Genomic DNA, 21,636 nt, shown 5'->3' on the forward strand with positions numbered 1-21,636 from the left:
TTAAATCCAATCTAAATTGATATCTTGAACTCACCTATGGATTAATCCCATCTTCAAGATTCATTGAAGCAACAATTCAAGGCCTTCTTCGATAGTCCCATTTGGGAATAAGCGGAAATATATAAAGCCCAATTGTGACGAGATTTACCTGGCATTCTCTGGGCTTTACCCTTGAAATCGATTTACAGTTATTGCAACCTAAATTAATTATAAAAGCCCAATGTTAGCCCATTAGGAAGCATATTAACAGTAGAGGCACGCTTTAACGACAGAGAATATATAACTAATATATTGAAAATAGTGTCGTATAATGGAATTTTTTGTAAATCGAATATTGAAACTATTAAATATTTGTAATTTTATTTGGTCAATTCTTTTCTGAAAAATTTACAACCTCTTAAATATTTTGAAAAGTTCAACTAAACTTGTAGATACGTACCACTCATATAAGGAATGGATTATCTAAAAAATTATAGATAAAAAATGATTAAATTTAAATTGATATGAGACCAGAACAAAAAATCTTCATTGAAGTATTTAATACTCCCTTTATTTTTTAAAAATAGCAATTATTTCAATTTTGGGTTATTCCTTAAAAATAAAAACTTTAGAATCTTTCTATTTTAGGATATTGACCCCATAATCCATTAACTCTAGTTTCGCTATTTTTTCTTTTCCTTTCTCTTACTTAGCTTTACTCATCTTTTTGTTCATCTCTTACTTTACGAAATCTTTTCATTTACTTTATTAATTATGCATTAAAACTCGTGTCGTTTTAAATGTTTTATTTTTTGAATACCAGAGGGAATAAGACGTAATTGAGCCCAGGGACGGATCTATTTGGAGTTCACAAGGGGCAAATGCCCCACCTAGAAATAATTTATGTATATAACTTTTAATAAGTTAATTTTAATTTTTTTTAAAATATGCTTATTTTTGCCCTTTCCCAATGTATTAAAATATCTTTATGTATATTTTTGCCCCACCTATGGAGAATTTCTGGCTCCGTCCCTGAACGAGCCCTTGCCTAAGTCAAATACATTCATACATCTCTATACAGTGTATGCCCCACATGGCCCACATGTAAGACATGGCCGTTTATATTATTAAACATATATTTCCACAATATTCCAATTTCCACACCCACTTTGTGGAAGAGAAACTAATGAAGTTTTGGCCAATAAAATTCTTGACATCATCTTGCTAGGTCATCAATCATCATTATCATTGTAAGGACTATGAAAATTTTATTTTCAATCAGAATTCATCACAATTCTTCCTACCATAAATCTAAGCAATATACTTTTCTCTAAGTAAGACTTCCAAATCAACTTTTTCTTTGTTTATGAATAAAATATAGTAATACCAGTACAAAATTAATACTTTCTTAGTCCCTTATTAATTGTCCATTTTAACATTTTACCATTTAGACTATACATTCCACTAACTCTTTCCACTACATTTTATAATACTAATAAATAAAAATAGACCAAATTCTATTAGTTTTTTCAACTCACTTTCATTTACATTTCTTATAATACATGTCATAACTAAAATGAACAATTATTAGAGAACGGAGGAGGTATTTGGTAGATGTCAAATTTCCATTGTTATCCTCTTGGCCCCACTTGTCACCTTTCTGTCATTAAATAATTCTTCTGGTGGAGGTTTTATCTTCGTTAGTTACGTCCATTTCTGTAAAATCTTCAGTTATATAAAAAAAAATATAAAAAGTAATTTAATTTAGAAAATAGCATGTTAGGATTACAACATGATCTAATGAGTTTCCAAATGAATAAGTTTTAGCACAGATTTATATTATTTCGTATGCAAAAGGATTTGAAACTAAATCCAATATAGTAAATTCTAAGAGAAATTGGATTATTGACAAACTCATAGTTTCGTATGGTTTTAGAGGTGTTTAACCCATGTTTTTATTGAATTAAGGTGTTTATAATAGGTTTTCACCCATATAGTCGTTAATTAGATGAAATAATGAGTTTGTTGGAGTTTTGAAGTAAAAACAGGTTAAAACGGAGCAAAATGGAGCAAATGGACGATTCCAGAGACTTCGCCCGATCGGGCGTTTTTCATCCGAAGAAACGCCCGATCGGGCGTTTTGACGCAGCATTGAAGTCCAGAGAGAAAACCCGATCGGGCTTTTCGCATCCGACAAAAAGCCCGATCGGGTGTTTTGAAGAGCATTGGATTCCAGAGAGAAAACCCGGTCGGGCGTTTCCCGTCCGAGAAAAAACCCGACCGGGCGTTTTGGCAGGCAGCGCGACAATTCCGTGTTGCCCGATCGGGCGTTTTTACCTATTGCCTAACGCCCGATCGGGCGTTTTTACGCAGTATCCGTTTTTTCCCTTTTTCTCTCCAAGTATAAAAGGGGTTCTTCTTCATTTTCGAACCCTAACCTTCCCCACGACAAATTGAGAGAAAAAATCGAGAGATACAAGTCATTGAAGGCAAGGAGGCTTCCATCTTCAAGAGATTGAAGAAGAAAGATCCTCCCCTACATCAAGTCTACATTAGGGAGTTCTATTACCTTTTCTTACTATGTTTTCCTTTGAAGTTTTTGTATTTTCTTTTGTCTTAGCTTCCATTATGAGTAGCTAAGTTCTTATTAGGGATATTGGTGAAGTTTGTATGGAATTCATGGGCTAAATCTTGATTTATGCTTATCTATGTCTTATGTGGTGGTTTTGTTGGTTGTTGTGCTTTTTCATTATCCAATTGATTAGCTACCAGTTTGATATGTCTTATTCTAATTATTGTCGTTGAAAGATGCTTAATTAGATAGTTAAATGACCAACAACTCCGTGCGTTGTATGTGCTCGAGAGAGACATAGCTAGAGAGAGGGCTTGGGTCCGTAGGTTGTAGGAGTTGGTTTCGAAGTGTAGGGAGGAGACTCCGACATTAGAGGCCGATCAACGCGTTAGGTGCACCCGAGAGGGGGTCTAACCAATTAACCCGACCTTCCTAGCCACACATAGGACTATTTAGATGAGCATGATCCCTAGGTGAACACCCGTGATCCATACCAACGGATCAATATCCCTATCTTTCCAACTTGAGTGAAAACTATCCTTTTTCTTGTCTTAATTTCCTTTTGCTCTTACTTACTTACTTGTTCTTTGATCTTAGTTAAGAAAAAACCCAAAAACCCCTTCTATTAGTCTAGATAGTGTTCAAAGTTGCATCGTAGTACTCAAGCCGGCATTTAGTCTTCGAGAATCGATAATTTCAACTTGTCACGTGCTACATACCCCATACACTTGTGGGTGACATATTTATTGCAAATTTAGCATGAGTCAATTATTAATTGAACCATTCTTGAAAAGTTCAGATGGTTGAATTTTATTTTTCAGTCCAGTTAATTTCACCGCGAAAAGCAGTCACTTTATAGTGTCGCCGACCGTATATATTCTCAAAATAACGTTTGTATTTTAATCATTCCTACGTAAATAGTACTATCTCTGTCCCGCATTAATTGTCACATTTACTTTTCAACACTCGTTGTGTAAAAATGATAATACATAGTTAAAGTTGTGAAATAGTAAAGTAAGAGAGAAAATAAAGTAGAGAAGAACTATTTCTCCACTTTAACTACTCCCTCCGTCCCACAAAAGATGTCACACTTGTGGGATGACACAAGATTTTAGAAGGTTTTGTTTTGTGTGTTAAATGGACAGAGAAAATATAATTTTTATATTTATGTGAGAGAGGACTTTTTCCAAAAAGGAAAATGTGACATCATTTGTGGGACAAACTAAAAAGGAGAGTGTGACATCTTTTGTGAGACGGAGGGAGTATTTATTATCATTTTTACAAAACGAGTGCATAAAGTAAATGTGACAGTTAATGCGGGACGGAGGTAGTAACTCTATTCGATAAATAACAAAATTATGGTAATTATCAGGCCAAATTTTATTAGGAGCTTTATAAGAAAAGTGTCCACCTTGCCTATTGACTTGACTTACAAAGTCTTCGTCAAGCTCATTAATAAGTGCTCATGTAGCTAGAATGGAAAAATATATGTTACGTATATACTTCCTCCGTCCCCCATTAAGAGTCACATTTTTCCATTTCGGTCCGTCCCCAATTAAGAGTCACACTTCATTTTTACCATAAATGGTAAGTAGGTCCCACATTCCACTAACTCACTTCACACACATTTTATTATAAAACCAATATAAAAAGGTGGGTCCCACATTCCACTAACTTTTTCAACCAACTTTTCTTTATATTTATTAAAACCCGTGCCCGGTCAAACTGTGACTCCTAATCGGGGACGGAGGGAGTATCACATACAAATGGAGCTATCAATCCTTAATCACATGACAATGGTCATGAATTTTTTTTCACGGTTAAAATGTAAATAATAAATTCTTTTAATAAATATTTTGCAAATAAATATTGCATTTCCATTTTGGGGTACATTAATATTTGAAATAATATACACTTTATAAAAAGGATTAATAGATGAATTAAACTATTACTCGTAGATTGGTAAACAAAATTTTTCAAAACATAGTTTTTTGAATAATAGGTACATATATATTGATCGATGTATGAAGATGTTCAAATGAAAATCTTTCGGACGTTCAATGCAAATGTTTTCACGTTTTCAAAAGAACAAGATTTGTAGTTTGACAAACCCCAGCCGACATATCTATATAATTCTCCTCAATAAATAAAAAAAAGTTTAAGGTAATTATCAGAATTAAGCCAAAATTTTATAATAAATTCAATATGAAAAAGTATCACCTTGCCCATTGACGCACGCCATTGACTTGATTTAGGAAGTCTTCGTCAAGTGTGAATAATAAGTCATGTAGAAAGATTCGCATACATATGAATTATCAACCATAAATCACCTGACAATGGAGTTAATTCTAGGTTAAACTTTAAATAAATACACTTTTAGAATATTTTGCTATTTTATTATGCCATTTTAATTTTAAAGCATAGCCGTTGGAATATTATATATAAGTTAATAATTTCTTTTATTTGAATTTATAAGTTAATAACTAAAAGCACAATTTCTGGTGCCTACTCCTATAGTCACGTGCATTAGGCAACTTGAACTCTCAATCATCAAAGAGTAATATTTATAAAGATGGTGTGGTTGCATTTAGATCTCATATAGTATTATTTATTTTATCATCATACCAATACACGCACACAAAAATAAAAACAATATAAGCACGCAAAAAACCTATCTTTTAGATATTATTATTAAAACGGTTATTTTCTTTTGAATGTTCCATCATGGACAAAATTCCCTTAGAAGGCATGTATGTACATATTGTTTCACTATTGCAAAAACAAATCATCATCAATTTTCTTTATTTCTTTTGCCATCATTCATTTTACAGTTATTCATGACTTTTTGCAGTAGTATGTGAACGAGCCATCATAATTCACCGATTCAAACCTACATGCATTTTTTAGAAGACTTTTTCTTCAACCCTTAAAATGTACTATAGTATGTAAATAGCATTTATTTCACTTTTGTGACTCCCCTATCTGCCCAACCCCTCTCCCCTCCACAGAAATAACACACACACACACACACTCACATGCATGTTTGAGGTATATATATTTGTATCTTGTCTACCCACTACACATGACTACTTTTAAAATCAAGCCTATAATGGATAGATATTTTCATCTCTTTCTCCTTATAACATCACTCTTACTTCTTCAATGGCTGATTGATCATAGCTCAGCCAAATCAGATGTCAACACTGATCGTTCTTCACTTATTGCCTTCAAATCTCGAATATCTTCTGATCCCCATAATATATTGTTAAAAAATTGGAGAAACGAAAGCAATATCTGTAGCTGGAACGGAGTTACTTGTGATTCTCACTATCACAGGGTGACTCAGTTGAATATATCGTCCATGGGCCTTGTCGGAACCATCCCACCAGAAATCGGAAATCTTTCTTTTCTTGTTTCTTTAGATTTGAGCGAAAACTCTTTTCATGGTCCTATTCCTTCATCTATTTTCAACATGTCAAGTTTAGAAGTTTTGAAATTGAGGAATAATAGTTTGTCTAGTAGCCTACCAATTGATATGTGCAAACACAATCTGCATAGACTCAAGAGACTTCATATTTCTTTCAACAAGTTGTTTGGGGAAATACCATCGAGTTTGGAGCACTGTTCACAGCTTGAGTATGTTTCTTTGGTGAGCAACAATTTCAGTGGACTTGTGCCAACAAAAATTGGGAACTTGACATTGCTTCAAGAGTTATACTTGGGTTCCAACAATTTAAGTGGTAAAATCTTATATCATGACTTCCATATGTACAAACTCATACGTAATTAGATGGAGTATTTATTTGGTGTAATTTTTTCGCAGGTAATATTCCAAAAGAGATTGGTGCTCTTACTAATTTAGCAGGTTTCGACCTGAGTATCAACAACTTTATTGGACAGGTGCCAAGGGAAATTGGGAACTTGAAAATGCTTCAATTGTTGGACCTTGGTAAAAACAAGTTAAGCGGTAAGATCTTGTCTTGCATATTTGCTATCTCTAAATGGGCATTTTAGTCCATTTACATGTTACATATTACTCTTTTTCTTTAATTAAAATATATTTATAGTAGAACAAATATGTATATGATCGCTTCTTAACTATTGGAACTCCACCAATTGGCAGGTAATATTCCAGAAGAGATCGGTTATCTTACTCAATTACAAGAATTGTATTTGGGAGTCAACAAGTTATCAGGCCCTTTACCCTCAACCATTTATGGCATGACTTCTTTGGAGTATTGTGACTTTGCATTGAATGATTTGAATGGATCATTATCAAGAGATATTGGAAATATGACATCCCTTCGAAGAATAGGCCTTGAAGAAAATAATCTTATTGGTACGAATTCCACCACTTTTTTGTGATTTTTAATACTCCCTCTATCCTACAATAGAAGTGACTCTTATTGTGGGTACAAATTTTAAGAAATATAATGAATAGTGGGTTAGAAAGTTAATGCAATATGAGACCCACTTTTTTATATTGGTTTTATGATAAAATGTGAGTGAAATGAGTTAGTGGAATGTAGGACATACTTACCATTTATGGTAAAAATGAAATGTGACTTTTGTTGTGGAATGGATCAAAATGGCAAAGTGTGACTCTTATTGTGAGATGAAGAGGGTAGTTGGTAGGATTTTGTGACATGGTAGTTTGTATACTTCTCAACTGGGCCAGCACAGCCCAATCAATAACCAAGCCCAGTCGGGGCTGATCAACCCATGCACATGTGTGAAGCGGGCTCGGTTGAATTGGGCCATAGATGTGTCTTATTTGGGCCAATCTACATTGGGTTTTAAAATTTTCTGGGCCCATGCCAGTCTTGGGAGAAGAAAAAGGTCCGAGTTGATAAGCTTAGGCTCGACTCGTTCCATTTCTATGATGAACCGGTCCTCAATCAGCCCATATCGTGGGATGGGTCGACCCCGCCCACTTGACAAATTTAACTCTGGTCCGCAAGCTAGGGATAAAATAGACTTTATTTTACCTCTATTTCTTCACCACTCACTGAAGAATTATATACCCTACTTATCGAAAACTCCCTCCGCCCACAAAAAATAGAACATATTTGTCATTTTTAATTGTCCAAAAAAAAATAGAGCACATCTAAAAAAGGAAAAATGACAACTTCTCTCTTCCTTTTGTTCCTTTTCTCTTACTAATAATATGGACTCCACTTTCCACTAACACTATTTCTCTTTTACTTTTTTCCCTTCTCTCTTACCTTTTTCTATTATCTCTTATTAATAATATGGACCCCACATTCCACTAACACTACTTCTCTCTCACTTTACCAATTCCACATTAAAACCCGTGCCATTCACAATGTGTCCTATTTTTCGTGGATGGAGGGAGTATAATATATCTTGTTGAGTATTAAATCGAACTAAGTGCATGATTTAATGATAACACCTACAGGCGAAATTCCAAAAGAGATCGGTGATCTTCCTTATTTCGAGCGATTGAGCATGTGTTGCAACAGCATTAGTGGTTCAGTGCCAAGAGAACTTGGGAACTTGACAAACATGGTTGGTATATACCTTCACAACAATGCTTTAAGTGGTATGATTCCAACCCCTCCTCCCTTCCTTTTTCTGTCCAACTTCATTGCGTTTATTTCTTCTAAAACCCGTGAAGGATCATTCAAAATTCATTGTTACTTAATAACGAAATTGAATTTTCGAGATGAAAAATTGTTGTAGGTCCTATACCAAAAGAGATTGGTCGTCTTGTTAATTTATGGGAGCTTCAGTTGGAATACAATTATCAAATCAATGGATCATTGCCAAAGGAAATTGGGAACTTGACATCCCTTTCCTACTTACTGCTTAACGATAATAAATTGAGTGGTATGCTATTTTCTTTATCATGCATATTATTTTCTATAGCATCAAACTTATAAGTGGATGAATTCTAATCTCACAGGTGAAATTCCCAAAGAAATTTTTCTTCTCAATAATTTATTGCAATTGAACATCGGGAGCAACCAACTTAGTGGATCATTGCCGAGAGAAATTGGCAACAACACAAGCATTCAAGATTTGTGGCTTCACTTCAATAACTTAAGTGGTATGATTTTCTATCTCATTTTGTTATTTCATTATTAGAAGAAATGTAGTGGAAACAAAGGGGTGAAGAATCAATTTTATTAGATTATTAATCTTGATTTTATGCATATTCCTTGCTAATGCATTTTATATGGATGATCATTATATAAAGGCCTATCAATGACAAAATGTCGAAATAGTAGTTATTTTGGATTGTGTGCAATTTTCTCTTTTTTATTGGCAAATAAAAAGAAATTTATAGATCACGTGACTCAAATGTGAGACATTCGCTTCGAACATGAATCACTCTACTACTAGGTCAACTCAAACACACACAGTTTTCTCCTTACTCTATGTCACATTGAGCTTCATCATATTACAATATTGAACATGTATTTTTCATTTTCACCCTTTCAGGTCCAATACCATCCACCTTTGTGAATCAATCAGGTCTGGTTAACTTTGCACTACGTTCCAACAACTTAAGTGGAGAGATTCCACCATCCATTTGCAACTTGAGGTCCCTCAGAATCCTATATTTCTCAGACAATAATTTGGAAGGTGCACTTCCAGATTGTCTGGGAAACTTGAGCACATCCTTGGTAATCTTCCATTTGAATGCGAATAAACTCAATGGCCTCATCCCGTCAACATTCACAAAGGGTTGCAGTCTTCAGTCAATCAATCTGAATGGAAACAAATTGCAAGGAACACTACCCCAAACCCTAATCAACTGCCAGGATCTGCGAGGCATTGACATTAGTGATAACGAAATACGAGGTAGGTTTCCCTTCTGGTTGGAAAGACTCCCTTACCTTCGCATCCTCCTTTTGAGGTCAAATAACTTCAATGGAAGGATGTTGGTGGCGACAAACTCAAACACAGAGAAGCCGTTTCCAAAGTTGCAAGTCTTGGATGTATCAGAGAATGCGTTCGTTGGTTCTCTACCGGATAGATATTTCAAGAACTTTCAAGGTATGATAGATGCGAAGGAGAACCAGACCGATGATGGTGCAAATTTGTTTCTAAGTTTTTTAGAGATGACACTCACAATAAAAGGATTGGATCAGTTATTGCAACGACTGCTGACAACCTTCACTACTATCGACTTATCCTCCAACAGATTCTCTGGGAGTATTCCGACTTCTGTTGGTAATCTTAACTCTCTTAGATACTTGAATTTGTCTCACAATACCCTCATAGGACATATACCGCCATCTTTTGGAGGTATGAGTTTGCTCGAGTCGTTGGACTTGTCGTCAAACAAATTGGAGGGACAAATTCCGGGTGAATTAGCAAAGCTGACATTTCTTGCAAAGTTAAACCTTTCGATGAATAATCTTGAGGGAAAAATACCACAGTCTACTCAGCTTTCCACATTTGGGAACGAGACATATGCGGGAAATGCAGGATTGTGTGGATTTCCATTGACGAAAAACTGTGATCCGAGCGATGGAAAACCATCGTTGCCGCAAGAAGAAGATGATGACGAGTCTGGTTTTGTGAATGGATTTGGGTGGCAACCAGTTGTGTTGGGGTATGGATGTGGGTTCATTATTGGTGTGTTTATGGGCTATGGAATTATTCACTATGAAAAGCCAAAATGGTTGGTGAAATTTCTTTAACAATAGAGGGAGTGAAGTGCTTAATTTAGATGTTTTTTTCATTCTTGTATTTAATGAGCATGTGATTAAGTGATGTTATTAGTGCATGTGTATATGTTTGTTGTATAATTAAGTGATATTGATTGTAATTATAAATAAGAACAATGTTGTTATTGTAATTATGCTTATATATTGTGTATATAATTCGAATAATGATAACATTTTAATTTGGTACAATATTAATATGTTTAGAAGCCCAGCTAAATATCTGCTAGAGTTTCTTTTTCTTTATCCTTGAATAAAATTAAATAAGAAAAGACCAAGTCTTCGTTGTATTTAAAAACAGACATAATTAAGCCTTGCCCCACTTGTAAGACATGGCCGTCTAATTTTTTCTACAAACAATTTCCACAATATCCCACACCTACTTTGTGCAATGGAAATTAATGCAGTTTTTACCATTAAATTCTGGAACTATTACGTCGTTTTTCAATTACATGAAGTTATAAGATAATTGAGTACTCATTTTTGTTTTTGGCAAAAAGTAACTTTCTCTTTTAAGTATTTTTTATTTTTGGCAAAAAGTAACTTCCTTTCTTACTTTATTCCCCGTCTTATTAAAACACTATTTTTAATCTCTGTGTCGAAAAGAAGTGCTTCAATTAACATAGGACCGAACGGCGGAGGTATATTAATGATATGTCAAATCATAATCATTATAGAAATTAATCAAATCATATCAAATCAAATACTAACAGCTGTGAGATGGAGGGAGGAAGTATAAATCATTATACAGAGAATATAAGCTCACTTCCGGAATAAAATGAATTTATAGGTTGCTATCAACTCTCTCACAATTGAAATACAACTTATCCGGAAGGTGGAAATGACTTCGTCTTGATCATCATTTGATTGAGCGAAATTAGGCAGAAGCTTTTTGTAGGGAATTGGGATTAACTCTGAATGATGCTTATAATTATTCTTGAAACACATGATAACCAAATTCCAAAATTAGTCTCATTCACATCATGTTTTGATCATATTAATGAGTTCAATATCATTTTAATTAATAGTTTTAACTTATTTAAGTCAATATTTAAAAAAACACATCTTAATGCATTAAATATAAAAGGAAGCTTTTCCGGTTCTAATATATTATGTTAACTTAATTAATTTAAAATGATTAATTAAAAATGATATATAAGTCATTAAACTAGTCAAAACGTAATTGACCGTTAATTATTGATGAAACCTTTAGAAACTGTTATACATTATACTCTTAGAACTCTACCAGTATGTCCTTTTATGGACAAAAGTATTATGATAGAACAAAATAGTGCATTAATATAAAGAAGACTTGATCGAAAAAATAATTCCATTATATTTGTTGTGTTTATTATAAATATTACTCTACTATACACATTTGATTTCATTCTAATTCACAAATCTATCCCTTCAATTTCGATTGTAGTCTCTTGAATTCACAATTTTATGTTTTTGATCTTATAGTTGGGCCTCTAATATATTGAAATAGATTTTTTTATAGGATTTGAACATTGGCCCCATAAGATCGAACAGGGCCCGCGGACTAAGTTCAGTTATTATGTACTGCATTTAGTTTCTTGCTTTGATTATTCATACTGCACCCTCTTTTAACACATATTTCTATTTTGATCTATCTCTTACATGTTTTATCTTAGAAAATGTTTGGACAATATAAATAATATTAATAATGTGGGCTGCATAATACACTGATATAACTTTCACTATATTTTTTTTTCTTTTTTCTTTTTTCTTTTATTTTATAAATTATTATACATTAAAATTCGTGTTATTTCCAAAGTTGTTATTTTTAAAGGACGGAGGTAGTATGAAGTGAGGATTACAACTCTCCTTCATGGGCTTGAGCTTGATTATAGGAAACTATTCTGATTCCTGAATTTTAAATTATAGCGTTTGTTTCATATTTTATTAAATAAAAAAAGTCATTAAGAATTCGGAACTAAGGAAATGAATGCAATTTTTATTGATTTTTAGATATCCTTTTTTCTAAATTCACGATAATTACACATTCCCTCAGTCACCTAATCATAATCTTATTTTTGTATCACTTATGAGGAGTTTTATTCTCCAAAATTTCCAATAATTAATATTGGCGAGAAAGTAAAGTTGGCGGGTAAAATGAAACTCTAGAAAAATGATTTTCGGGACTATGATTCCTAAAATCACGTTATGTCTATACTTATCAATGAATAGTCGTTCTTTGAATACACAATTTTGACATAAATATCATCGTATAGTGGTGATGGATTGACTTAAAATATGACATATTTGGTATTATATATAGAATGAGAAAAGTACTATACTTTCATTTTATATATGGACAAAAGTATTATGATAGATCCAAAAAAGTGCATTAATACAAGGATGAGTTGGTCTCTTCTTTTATTTTTTTTATTTAAAGAAAAATTAGAAAAATAATAAATTAGTAGGTACTTAAGTTAACTGAGATTTTTAAAATTTTATTGAAATAATAATTTTCAATACACTAACTCATTACCATGAACCACACATATACATTCTAATATAAAAATGAGGTATATCTTTCACTAACTTTTTTCATATACTATTTCTTTAATAAAGTAAAATAATTTCTCAAAATCCATGTTGGATTAAAATGAGTCTTTTGGTGAACGGGGTAGAGTGGATTCAAAGTAGACGCCACTAAAGTTTACAGAAGTGTTAATGGAAGACTCCACAAAGACTCTAGAAGTATTAATGGAAGACTTGAAGTCAAGTACTAACTTTATAAATCTACACTCTTTCAGCACTAAAACATGTACTAATAAGTATTCCTCTTCAATGGCTATTTTTTTGTTTTTGCTATTACTGTTCATCGTTCCACTTCCACCAAGTGCCACTCATGCTCACACACAACATTGTTTAGAGAATGAGAAAACTTTGTTGCTTGAGTTGAAGAATCAACTGGTGTTCAATTCATCCTATTCAACAAAACTGGTGCAATGGAAGGGTGTGGAGTGTGACGACGCAGGCCATGTTATTAGTCTGCAACTCAATGACGAGGGCATCTCAGGTGGACTAAACGAGTCGTCGAGTCTTTTCAGACTCAAATACCTGGAAGAGCTTAGCTTGGCAGACAATTCATTCTCAGGTTCTTTACGACACAACATTTCCAATATTGCAAGATTGTCTTCTTTGGATCTGTCTCGTTGTGGATTCAGTGGTGCGATTCCTTCCACGCTCAGCAATCTGACACAACTTGTTCTTCTGGATATGGCAGACAACTTCTTCACTGGCTCAATTTCTCCCATCCACTTTGAAGGTTTGGCAAAAATTGAGCATATTGATTTAAGGTACAATTCACTTAGAGGTAGCATTCCCATATCTATGTTTAATATACCCTCACTAAGGGAGATTTACCTCCAACACAACCAACTTAGTGGGAAAGTAGATGAATTTGCTATTGAAAATATATCTCAGCTTTGGGTTTTAGATTTGAGCAGTAATAGACTGGAGAGCCCTATTCCTAACTCTTTCATCAAGCTTCAAAGTCTCAATGATCTTATTCTTTCTTACAACTTGTTCAATGATACTATTCAACTGGACAAGTTTCTAAGCCTTCCCAGCCTTATAGATTTGCGTCTTTCCAACAACAACTTGTCACTTTCGGGTTCACACAGTTTCCCTGTAAACCAATCCTCCTTGTACTTGTTGGACCTTTCGGATAACATGATTGCGGGGGATATTCCTAGTTGGATCTGGGAAATCGGAAACGGGTCACTTTTCTATTTGGACCTTTCTTGTAATATGTTGGTTGGTCTCCAAAAGCCTTATCACATCCCCAATTCTCTCCAGAATCTGGACTTGCACTCAAACCAGCTTAAGGGCGAGTTTCCCTCACTCTCACTGTTAAAACATCTTCCCTCTTATACTACTAATGTGGATTTCTCAAATAATCTTTTTGATCAGTTTGGAATTCTTGAAACTGGAAATGACTCTGCTCTCCTTGTAAATTCAAAATTTTCACTCAGGAACAATAGCTTGTCTGGATATATTCCGACCTTCTTTTGCACGGCTGCAACCTTTGTTGTCCTAGACTTGTCCGTTAATCACCTGAGCGGTAGCATTCCCCGTTGTCTATTTGAAAACAGTGTTGTGCTCAAGCTAGAGAGAAATAACATCAGTGGTTGGATCCCAGATAAAATTTCTCCTAGTTGCCAATTACAATCATTAGATTTGAGCGACAACAACTTAGAGGGGAGTGTAAAACATTCTGTGGCGAATTGCAGAGAGTTAATAGTCTTGAATTTATCCTACAACAAGCTAAGCGGAACAGTTCCAACCTCCCTTTGCAAAGCCACACACCTTTTGATTCTCGACTTGTCTGTCAATAACTTAAATGGCAATATACCGCGCTGTCTAGTAGAGTCGCATCTTCTGGCCCTTAATTTAGGGAGAAATAACATCACTGGTCATCTCCCAAACTTCACCGCCAATTGTAGCCTACAATATCTGGATATCAACAACAACAATTTAATCGGGGAAGTTCCACCATCTCTGAAAAATTGTGCACAGCTAGAGGTCATGAATGTTGGAGGCAACCAGTTGGATGGCACTTTCCCATGCATGCTTCCGTTGAGCTTGCGTGTGCTTGTGTTGCGCGCCAACAGATTCCATGGAGGGCTGAGATGTGACAATAGGCTGTCAAATTACACAAATCTTCAAATTTTTGACATAGCTAACAATAACTTCAGTGGCAATGTGGATTCTTTGAGCTTTTCAGGCTGGAGACCGATGATGAGGGATGCTGTCACTAAGTTGAGTTACACATACTTGGCTTTTAGATTCCCAATTATCAAGAGAATGTATAGAAACATGGGTAGTGCCGCGGGGGCCGCAGACTACAACGAAAAGGTATCACTAACCATCAAAGGGGCAGAGCGGAATCTTGTTAAGATATTGCCAGACTTTACATCCATCGACTTATCTTGCAATAATTTCCAAGGAGACATCCCCGACTCAATTGGTGAGCTCAACGCACTTTATCTTCTCAACTTATCCCACAATAGTCTCAGAGGAACAATCCCTAAATCATTTAGTAACATGACGGGGCTTGGAGCACTAGACCTCTCAGTGAACCAGCTAACTGGGAAGATACCAAAGGAGATTGCAGGGCTCACATTCCTTCAGGTGATGAATGTATCCCACAACAAGCTGGTCGGAGAGATCCCAATTGGCCCTCAAATCCAAACGTTCCCCGGTGATTGCTTTGAAGGAAACATAGGTTTATGTGGTCTCCCTCTCAACATTAGCTGCATAAAGCCTCTTGCTTCTCCGCCAAGTGTAAAATCCGATGGGACGACAGAGATTGAGTGGGATTATGTGTTTGCTGCTGCTGGTTATGTTGTTGGCTTCGGAAGCTTTCTATGGGTGCTTGTATTTGGCCGAAGCTTCAGAGAGAGACTCTTTGAGAAAATTGAGGATGTTTATGATAAGATAGTCAGCCTCCAGAGAAAGAAGAAGAGAAGGGATGTAGGAAGAAGAGTTGTGAGAAATCAACCCAGAAGACAGTAGTGGCAGTAAAGCTATCTATCTTGATTCTATATTGTACTATGGTTTTCCTTCTCTTTGCATGTGTTTTTCTGATCTTTTAGTAATTGTGTGTCTACTTCTTGAGTTGAAAACAAAACTATGTTGTATGATAAGTATCCCACATCAGTTATGTATACTAGTCTGACCTTGTCTTTTGTACTTCCTCCGTTTCATTGCAGTGGAGGCATTTTGCCATTTTGGTACGTTCCATAGCAGTAGAGTCATTTCCCTTTTTGATAAAATTTCTTTTCACTTACTTTACTCTCTCTTACTTTACTCTTTCTTCATCTTTTTACCTTTTCCACTTCCTACTTTATTCTTATTTTTACTTAACTCATTTAACATAATTTTTCTTAAATCGCATGCCAAAAAGAAACGCCTCGACTACTATGGAACGGATGGAGTGTATCTCTATACATTACTGTATGTGTCTATATTATTGTTCTTATAGTTTATTCTTTGGTTGCATATAATTTCTTGTTTTATGAGATTCCAATATGCCTTCTAGTTTTATGAATTAAGTGAAGCCCCAGATTTACAAGGCATTTCACCGAACAGTTTCTGGGCTTTTCCGTTGAAGTCGATTAACATCTAATTTAATTATAAAAGACCAATGTTTGCCCATCGGGAAGCATATTAATAGTAGGGGCACGCTTTAAATATATAAATCATAAAATAATCCTATAAATTATTGAAATGATATGTAGATATTATATATTGAAAATAATGCTAAATAATCGAATTTTCTGTGTTTTTTTTAATTTGTTATGTCAATGTTATCTCAAAAATATTTAACTTAAATATTTTGAAAAGTTCAACCAAACTTGTGGATAGGTGTCACTCAACTCCTTAAAAGGAATAGTAAAAGAGATGGTTATTCAAGAATATATAGATGAGAAATGATTATTTTCAAGTTGATCTAGAACAAATAAGAGGTTTTCTACACGCCTCGCACGCTAGCATCAGTGTATACGTCAAACTTTCACATGCGCAACAATAGATGGACAAAAAGATCAAACTGGTCCGATATGGTGTTCTCGTGGATCGTCGACAACATTGAAAACAAAATCGTCGCCGATTTCGCGCATCATCTGACATCTAAGGCTTTATGGGACAACCTTGCAGTCACGTTCAAGAACAAAGCAGATCGTTATCTCATCTACGACCCGGAAAAAAAGCAATCAACATCAAACAGGGCAGTCTCGATCTAGAGACATATTACCGGAGTATCCACGGATTGTGGATCAACATAGATCGTTGTCAGAAACAACCTATCAACTGCTGTGATAAGGGCATCGATCAATTCCGAACCCATTCGAACGACAAGCGTCTAATTAAGTTCCTAACCAGATTGAATCAGGAGTATGACTCGATCAGGCGGGACATCTTGAAAGGAGGATCCACCCCCATAGTAGAAGCGGCGTATGGGAGGGTGAAGACGGAGGCGGCTCGACGTAGCATCATGCCACCGGCGTCGCCCTCACCCACCAGAGAAGCCAACGGTGGAGGCACCGATTCATCATTTGGGGGTGAAATTGGCCACGGGCTCGCCGCACAGATCCACCGCCCGTCACACCGCAACGGCCAACCACCACCACGCTCCGCAGCCACTGGCCGATCGATGGGAAATCGCCCCGATACCTGGAAATTATGGTGTCCCCATTGTGGGAAGCAAAAGCATACATGAGAGACGTGCTTTAAACGTTTGGGCTACCCAGAGTGGTGGGAAGATAGACAGAAGGCGAGGGCTACCTGAGCTCAGGCGAAAATGGCCGCCGGGGTGAACGGAGACATAGCACCGCGGCGAATTGAAACCAGCAACCATGGGGAAACGACTGGACCAGGGACCGGGAAGCGTCAGGCGAGACCCTTGGTCGATGACAATGTACGAGGGATCGGGAATTTTGCAGAATGGACTGAGCCGACTGGCGGCGGCGAGAGAGGAGGTAAAGGGTTTGGTGTATATCCAAACCCTAATTATAAGTTTTATGAATTTAGTTCTAAACCCCCAGAAATTGAGTATTATGAAAAAGTCCCATTCTATTAAATTCGACCCCCTTGATTTTCTAGAAACTGATAATAAACCCCCACATGTCCAAAAAATGCATAACTGCCCCAATTTTGTGTCTGTTAATCGGTTTGCACCGTTACGAGAGATTTCCGCTGCGTTTCATGCTTCTAGCAATACTGATACTAAGGGTTGGATATTTGATTGTGGGGCTACTGATACCATGACACCTTATAGGAGTGAGTTTATTGATCTACATGATGTTACTAGATAATATATTAAGACCGCGAATGAGGAGTTTATTACTGTTGTGGGGTCGGGTACTGTTGAAATATCACCTACTCTCCGGCTCACGAACTGTTTATATGTTCCTACTCTATCCCAGAGACTGATGTCTATTAGTCATGTGACTAAGGAGCTGAATTGCACACTACTAATGCATCCCAACTTTTGTATCTTGCAGGATATTCAAACGAGGAGGATTCTTGGACGTGGCACTGAGAAGCAGGGGCTCTATTATGTGGACGAGATAGCTCAAAATGGCAGTGCAATGTTGGCTCACGGATCCACGAAACAGGAAACTTGGCTCTGGCTCCGAAGACTGGGACATCCTTCTCCTGGTTACTTTAAATTACTTTATCCGAACCTTTCAATTCCGTCTGATTTTTCATGTGAAATTTGTGTTTTGGCCAAGAGCCACAGACAGACTTTTAAACCCACAAACACTCGTATGAAGTCCATGTTCTTTTTAGTATATTCTGATGTTTGGGGTCCTGCACCAATTGTTGGTGGGAATGGTTTTCGATATTATGTTATTTTTGTTGATGATTGCACTAGAATGACATGGATAAATTTTTTGAAAAACAAATCTGATGTATTTGATAGATTTACCTCGTTCCTTAAAATGATCCAAACACAATTCCATACCACTATTAAAACCCTTAGGTCAGATAATGTGAGGGAATTTGTTAACAGTGCTATGAACCAATTTTGCAAAGAAAAAGGCGTGATCCACCAAACCTCTGTTAGAGTTTGTATACTAAAAATCACCTTTCGAGTAATTGAATACAGTTAAAACTTTTATCTTATTTTCCAAAGGAATAAAAAGATTATTTTTGTCATAATGTTGTTATGTTTTACATTTAATGGATGTTTATTACATATTTAAATGTATAAGTAACTTAACAAAGTCTAAGTCTTTGTTTTAGTAGACCGGTTGTGGGCGTCGTTCACTTTAAGGTAACACGGTAAGTTCTAAACAAAGAAAAAGAATAATTTCACAACCTAGATAGGCTTAGACTACCTAACGTGAAAGATTGCAATGTCAGTCCGATTATTTCTAAGCATTACTGAAATAAGATGACATTGGTGTGGTATAGCACTGAATGGATCTAACAGCGAGACAGTCTTTATGCTATCTACTGAAAGGGAAGGTCTTGTAAATTATTTCTCAATCAATGTACGTTAGCATTGAGCATACGGTATTGATTATGCACTACTTTGACTTACCAAATGGTGCGGGTTTTTCGCAACCCAATAAGCATGGTATATTGGGCAGTGGTGATTCATATCTAGCGGTGCTAGGATTGCTATTATGTTGAATCGTGCGCGAGGTGAGTCTCGTTTGATAACATCCTCAAGAGAAACTTGAAATAAGGTTTTATTATTTGGAACTTAGCTAGTTGGAGTTTAATTACTCTATGAATAATAAATAAGTTTTTCTTACTGAGTCCTCTCTTGGAATAAATAAGATATTAATTAATTAAGTCCATAGCAGACGATAATTAATTAATGGATGTTTCTATCTTAAGCGCGGGAAATAAATAACAAGTAATGGAAACCCGAAGTACTTATAATTTCGGATTTGGATGGGGAGTGCAATATTACTTCTGTAGTGGCTGCTCGTAATATTCCAATTATAAGCTTATATTAAATTGGGTTTAATTTAATTAGTAAAAAGCTAATTGGAGGAGTCCATATCCAAAGCCTTCCATAGATCATGTCTGGGCCCAATATGTGACTTATTATAAATAGGAGAATAAAGAAGACAAAAAATACACTTGATTTTAACTCAAAAATTTTCGCCCCCCTCTCTTTCTAGGAGTGCTCGAATTTTCTCTCCTCCAAGGGAAATGATTTCTTTCTTCTCTATTTAAGTCCTAGTATACTGGTGAGATCAGCCCACCCTGATATCAGTTTACAGTCCGAGAAAAAGACAAAAGATCCGTGGTTTTGTACTAAAGATTTTCACGTGGAGAAGGCGCTAGCTATCTTCGATTCTTTGGAGAATCTTCAAGGTATAATGGCTAAACCCTAGAAAAGCATGTTTTAGGTTTCAATCAATTTAAAGCATGTTTTATTTGAGTTATGAGCATGATACATGTGATAATTACACGAATAGAATTTGTCTAAATTATCTGCTAAATAGATCAGAATTATTATGTAATTGATTTATGTGAGCGCTTCCGCTGCCAACCCCTTCAATTGGTATCAGAGCCAGTCTTTGGCTCTGACTATTTGGATTTAAATTTCGCGAAATTCATGTATGCATGCGTTTTTGTTTTCGAGGCATGTTCTTGTTTTTAGTTGTTATTTAATATGCATGATGAACTCAAGAACAATCGAAACAAAGAACTCAAATACTTGGAACGCACGAGACGTGCGATTCGTCGGCGCTTGCGCCGAGACGAATCGCTCGACATGCGATTCAAATTAGGGTTGTCAAGCGAGCGAGAGAACGGGGGGTGATCGACCGGCGACGCACGGACGAGAGTGGTCTCGTGTGCGCCGCCGGTGTGATCACCGGTACCGGCGGTCTCTGAGCGTCCGCGGTCGATTGAGTGGGAGCTTGGCCGCGATCATGCGGCGGCGTGAAAACGAGCAAGGGCTCGTCCACGCCGTCGGCAAGACCGTGGCGGCCTCCTCTCCAGAAAAAACGGCGATCGACGATGGTGGTGGTAGTCGGATATCGTTGCTCGTCCGAGAGCAGCGACGGTATCACCCCAAGAAACCCTAACCCTAACCCTAAACCTAACCCTAGTCGAGCCTAACCCTAGCGACGCGAGACCGAGAGCAGCAGCCGCCGGAATGAGGGGTCGCCGGAGCTGCGTGGCGGTGGCTGCGCGGCTGGCCGTCGTCGACGGAGGGAGTTCTTGGCGCTCATGCGCCGGAGAGGATGAAGGAAGCAGCCGCGCCGTCGCGCGCGCTGCCTGAGATAGCTGGGCGGCGAATTCGCCGTTCCGGCGAGTTAACTCCGGTGGATTTTCGTCGTTCGTCGTGTGTGCCAACCTCGTACGAGTAGATAACGATGAAACATTATTTTTAATGATTATTTGATTCCTAAATTAAAAGATATCATTAAAATATTATTATTTAATGGAAATAAAATATTTTGGAAAGATTTCCCTAGATTTTAGGAATCTTTAGATTATTGACCATATCTATGGATATTTTTAATCCTAGATGATGTGGACAAGAATAATTTAATAGTTTCCTAATTATATTATTATATATCTAGAATCCTAATAAGGATAGATATGTAGGATTTCATTTTAAATATTAAAATATATTTTTCTCTTCCCAATCTTAATAAGGAATTAATTTAAGTTTATTTATTCATGTCTGTCAAAGATATAAATAATTAATTATTTTAGATAAATCTTATAGAAGACATGAATATGGATTAAACTTTAGTAATTAATATATTATCCTTTAATAAGATGTTTAAATGATTATAAAAGATTTAATTATCCAGTCAATTAAATACCAACAGAATTTAATTAAGCCTTTAATCTGCACTAAGGCTAAGGATA

General features: G+C 36.1%; 2 protein-coding genes across 2 annotated transcripts; both read left to right on the top strand.

Annotated features, from left to right (window-relative positions):
* The first annotated feature begins 5,633 nt into the window (after nt 1–5,633).
* Nucleotides 5,634–10,316, top strand: LOC148931938 (uncharacterized). The gene is made up of 7 exons (XM_089064606.1): nt 5,634–6,291; nt 6,375–6,518; nt 6,675–6,890; nt 7,971–8,114; nt 8,255–8,401; nt 8,478–8,621; nt 9,017–10,316. Exons 1-7 carry the CDS (start codon nt 5,634–5,636, stop codon nt 10,222–10,224), a joined length of 2,661 nt encoding a protein of 886 aa, XP_088920732.1. The 3' UTR covers nt 10,225–10,316.
* A 2,749-nt stretch (nt 10,317–13,065) lies between these two features.
* On the top strand, nt 13,066–15,930 carry LOC125190679 (uncharacterized). The gene has a single exon (XM_048088036.2). The coding sequence runs from the start codon at nt 13,066–13,068 to the stop codon at nt 15,796–15,798; it is 2,733 nt and encodes a 910-aa protein (XP_047943993.2). The 3' UTR covers nt 15,799–15,930.
* Nucleotides 15,931–21,636: the final 5,706 nt, after the last annotated feature.

Source organism: Salvia hispanica, chromosome 2, assembly GCF_029641045.1.
Source record: "Salvia hispanica isolate PSC_SH4W2 chromosome 2, Shi_PSC_v1, whole genome shotgun sequence".
In the NCBI taxonomy this organism is placed as follows: Eukaryota; Viridiplantae; Streptophyta; class Magnoliopsida; order Lamiales; family Lamiaceae; genus Salvia; species Salvia hispanica.

Excerpts from the sequence above, each read along its gene's own strand:
- LOC148931938 (XM_089064606.1), top strand. The coding sequence starts at position 5,634 with ATGACTACTTTTAAAATCAAGCCTATAATGGATAGATATTTTCATCTC. Across the intron at positions 6,519-6,674 it reads TGGTAAAAACAAGTTAAGCG|GTAATATTCCAGAAGAGATC; the intron begins GTAAGATCTTGT and ends ACCAATTGGCAG. Across the intron at positions 8,115-8,254 it reads TCACAACAATGCTTTAAGTG|GTCCTATACCAAAAGAGATT; the intron begins GTATGATTCCAA and ends AAATTGTTGTAG.
- LOC125190679 (XM_048088036.2), top strand. The coding sequence starts at position 13,066 with ATGGCTATTTTTTTGTTTTTGCTATTACTGTTCATCGTTCCACTTCCA.